We start from the raw sequence: 4,135 nt of genomic DNA, 5'->3' as shown, positions 1-4,135 counted from the left end.
CCAAGTGTCCTCACTTGTCCCCAAGTGTCCCTGGGTGTCCCCTGGTGCCTCCACGTGTCCCCAAGTGTCCCCAAGTGTCCCCAGCGTCACCTCAGCCACTCCATCCTGGCCCCTGACTTCCTTGTCCCTGTCCCGTATCCCCAACTCGTCCATCGTGTCTTTGTGTCCTTTGTCTCTTGTCCCCAAGCCCTTCATGTTCCCTGTCTGTGTCCCCTTGAGTCCCTTGTCCATCSGATCCCTCGTGTTCCCCCAGTGTCCTGGTGTGTCCCAGGGTGACGCTGTCCCCAGGGTGTCATATCTCCACGCGAGGTCCCTGACTCTCTGTGGTGTCACTGTCCCCAGGGTGTCACTGTCCTCACGGTGACACTGTCCCGTGCATGATGATGTTGTCCCCACAGAGAGTGCTTGTTCCTCCGTGGTGTCACTATCCCATCAATGTCCCCATCCTCATACAGCGTCACCATTCCTGTGGTGTCACTGTCCCCACAGCATCCCYGTTTGCACACACTGTCTCCGTGCTGTCCTCATCCCCACACACTGTCCCCGTCCCCACATTGTCCCCATACTGTTCCCATGCCCACCCTGTCCCCGCGCTGTCCCTGTGCTGGTGCTGCCCCCACACTGGCCCCACTGGCCCCATCCCCATACACTGTCCTTGTGCCCTCACCGTCCTTGTGCTGTATTTCCCCTATCCTTGTCCTCACACTGTCCCTGTCCTCATGCTGTCTCACATTGTCCCCATGCTGTCCCTGTCCCCACGTTGTCCTCACACTGTCCCCACTGTCCCCATGCTGTGCCCCATGCTGTTTCCATCCTCACACTGTCCCTGTCCCCACCGTGTCCCCACTGTCCCCGCATTGTCCCCCAGACTCGGAGCTGCAGGTCGCCCTCATCGCGCTCTTCTCGGAGCTGCTCTACCGCTTCCCCAACCTGGTGGTGGCCCAGGTGACAAGGGACAGCGTCCAGGCCGCCATCGCCAATGGCATCAGCGCCGACCAGGTGACGGCACCAGAGCCACTGCGTCCCCGGGCGTCCCCGGGGAGCCAAGGTGTCCCATGGAGCGTCAGCGTGTCCCCAGGGTGTCTCTGGGGGAGCTGGGTGTCCCCTGAGGTGTCAGGGTGTCCCCAAGGGGAGCTGGGTATCCCCAAAGGTGTCCCCAGGGGAGCTGGGTGTCCCTAAGGGTGTCCCCTGAGGTGTCAGGGTGTCCCTGGGGTGTCCCCGGTAGGTCTGGGTGTCCCCAGGGTGTCAGGGTGTCCCCAAGGGGAGCTGGGTGTCCCCAGGGATGTTCCCCAGCGTGTCCGAGTCCCCACGAAGGTCCCAAGGGTGTCCCCAGGGATGTCCCCAAGGGGCTTCCCGCAGTTTCTGGTTGTTCTCAGGAGTGTCCCCAGGGTGTCCCTGTGGGTGTCTCCAGGGGGTCCCCAGGTGTCTGTTGGGGTGTTGGGGTGTCCCCAAGGAGTGAGGGCATCCTCAGGGTGTCCCCAGGATCCCCATCCCCCCAACGCTCCCATCTCCCCCCAGATCATCCATTTCCTGCGCACCCGGGCTCACCCCGTCATGGCCAAGCAGGTGAGTGCCCGGACACCTGGGCCCCCGGGGGACATCACCGAATGTCTGGGCTCCTGGGGGGCACCCGGACGCCTGGGCCCATGGTGCTCCCACTGTTCCCAGAACCCAGTTCTGCCTCCGACCATCACGGACCAGATCCGGCTGTGGGAGCTGGAGCGGGACCGGCTGCGCTTCTCCGAGGGTGAGGGGGCCCCTGTCACCCGTGTCACCACCACATCACCCACGTCACCCTGGGTTATCTACCTGTCATCCTGTGACATTTCCGGGGTGGGAAGTGACATTGCAGGAGGCTCAAAGTGGGAGGGAGGTGACAACCCTCCCCCCTCAGGGAGAAGTGACACTCTGGGGAGGGGGGGAATGTTCCCGTAGGGCGGTGACACCCCATGGTTCCCAATAAGGAGGTGACACCACCGAGGAAGGTGTCGCCATGGGGAGAAGACACCTGAAGCAGGTGCCACCCTTGGTGTCCCCATGTGGGGGGTGTCACCCTGGTGTCCCCAGTGGGGAGGTGTCACCCCACTGTCCCCACACGGACAATGCCCCCGCAGTGTCACAGTGCTCAAGGTGACTCTGCTGTCCCTGCTGTCCCCGTTGTCCTCACACGGGCGGTGCCACCGCAATGTTGCGCTACCCAAGGTGACGCCGCTGTCCCCCTGTCCCCAGGCGTCCTCTACAACCAGTTCCTGTCGCAAGGCGACTTCGAGGTGCTGCGGGGCCACGCACGGGCGCTCGGCGTCCTCGTCTTCGAGCACCCAGCCAAGCGGCTGCTGGTGGTGACGCCCGCAGGACACCCGGACGTCAAGCGCTTCTGGAAGCGCCAGAAGCAGAGCACGTAGGGCCTTCCGCCTTGCACGGCTCCGGCCCAGCCCTGACCTCTTCATCCTCATCATTGTCCTCATTGTCCTCTTGCTCTTCATCATCATCTTCATTATCCCTGCTCTATTCATCGTCATTGTCGTTGTCATCCCCATGCTCGTCGTCCCCTTTCTCTTCATCGTTGTCTCTCACATCTTCCTCCTCATCCCCTTCCCATTTTTCGTTCCTGCTCCTCAGTGCTCCCCTGCCCTATTCCAGGTTATCCCGATCCTGGGGTTATCCCGGATCCCAACACTGGGAATCCCCATTCTGGGTTATCCCGATCCTGGGGTGATCCTGGATCCCAGTGCCGGGTATCCCCATTCTGGGTTATCCCAATCCCAGGATGATCCCAGGGGTCTCCTCTTCCTGGGTGATCCCGTATCCGCATGCCCAGGTGATCCAGGATCCCGATCCTGGGATATCCCGATGGATCCAGGACATTCCCAGTGCAGTTTTTTTTTTACATATTTCCATAATCCCAATAAAGCTCTGCCAGGAGCAGCGGCCCTGGGAGCCCTGGGAGCTCCTGGTCAGTTTGGAGTCCATTTTTTGGGGAAAAGACAGGGATTTGGTGTGTGTGGGGGTGCTTCCCTGGAAGGACTGGCCAGCTGCTGGGTGGGTTTGCGGAAAAGCAGGTGGTTTGAAGGGGGAAAAAGTGATTTTGAAGGGGGTCAAAAAAGGGGATTTTGAGGAGTGGTTTGAGGGGGGTCAGCAGCTGGTTTTGGGGGAAAAAGTGGGTGGTTTTGAGGAAAATGGGGGGACTTGAGGAAAAACAAGGTAGTTTTGAGGGAGAAAAAAGTGTTTAATAGGGAAAACTGCAGCCTCCCTTGAAGGAAACCTGGGATTTCCTGAGAAAAGGGAGGGCTCCGGCCCAGCCGCCAGCAAGGGCAAGGACTCACGTGGGAAAGTGGGGTGACACCGTCCATGTGGGGACACCAAGGGTGACACTTCCCTCAGGTGTCGCCTTCTGCAGGGTCCAGGGGTGGGGCCTCCCCCATGAGGACACTGAGGTGACGCCTCCTTTGGGAATCCCAGAGGCCGGAGGGAAGCAGCATCACTGCCGCCATCACTGAGGGCAGGATGGGGAGCTGAGGCCGGGCAGCCTCCCCGGGACAGGGACGGGGCCTCCTCATCCTGCAGGGTCTCCAGGCCGGACAAGGGCGAGGAGTGAGGGGGCCAGATCCTCGGGGGGTCCCCAAGGACAACGAGTTTGACCGGGATTACTTGGGTAGGACGGGGGGTGCATGGGCGACGGAGGAGCTGCCGACGTTGCCTCCGTTGACTCCAGCAAAAGGCCTTGGACAGCACCTCCCACGGCATCCGTGTGGGAAGCAGGGGCTGGATGGGTGGGTTGGGGTGAATTGGGGCGGATTAATTTGGATTGGGGTGGATTGAGGTGCATTGAGGTGCATTGGGGCAGGTTGGGGTGGATTGAGGACTGGCTGGATGGCAGAGCTCACAGAGTTGATAATGGAGTGGTGACAAATGGGGCCAAGTCCAGTTGGGGACCTGTGGCCAGTGGTATCCCCCAGGGTCAGTACTGGGCCCGATACTGTTCAACTTGTTCATCAATGACGTGGACGAGGGCACGGAGTGCACCCGGAGCAAGTTTGCAGACGACACCAAGCTGGGTGGAGTGGCCGACACCATCCAGAGGGACCTGGAGAAGCTGGAGAGTTGGGCAGAGAGGAACCTCATGAGGTTCAACAGG

At 61.0% G+C, this 4,135-nt stretch overlaps 1 protein-coding gene across 1 annotated transcript in view; it reads left to right on the top strand.

The window, feature by feature from the left end:
* GTF2H4 (general transcription factor IIH subunit 4) overlaps positions 1-2,840 on the top strand; it is a 6,166-nt gene extending 3,326 nt beyond the window's left edge. The window contains 4 exon segments of the mRNA XM_026041604.1: positions 822-999; positions 1,519-1,566; positions 1,669-1,747; positions 2,230-2,840. Of these exon segments, the coding sequence (XP_025897389.1) occupies positions 822-999; positions 1,519-1,566; positions 1,669-1,747; positions 2,230-2,402 (478 nt within the window). The 3' untranslated portion in view covers positions 2,403-2,840.
* The last annotated feature ends 1,295 nt before the right edge of the window (positions 2,841-4,135 follow it).

The sequence above is a fragment of the Nothoprocta perdicaria genome, unplaced genomic scaffold (genome assembly GCF_003342845.1).
Source record: "Nothoprocta perdicaria isolate Ctin4 unplaced genomic scaffold, notPer1 scaffold_1019, whole genome shotgun sequence".
NCBI classification, from domain to species: domain Eukaryota; kingdom Metazoa; phylum Chordata; class Aves; order Tinamiformes; family Tinamidae; genus Nothoprocta; species Nothoprocta perdicaria.
Note: the sequence above shows the minus strand (reverse complement) of the source record. Positions and strands in the feature narration are given on the sequence as shown.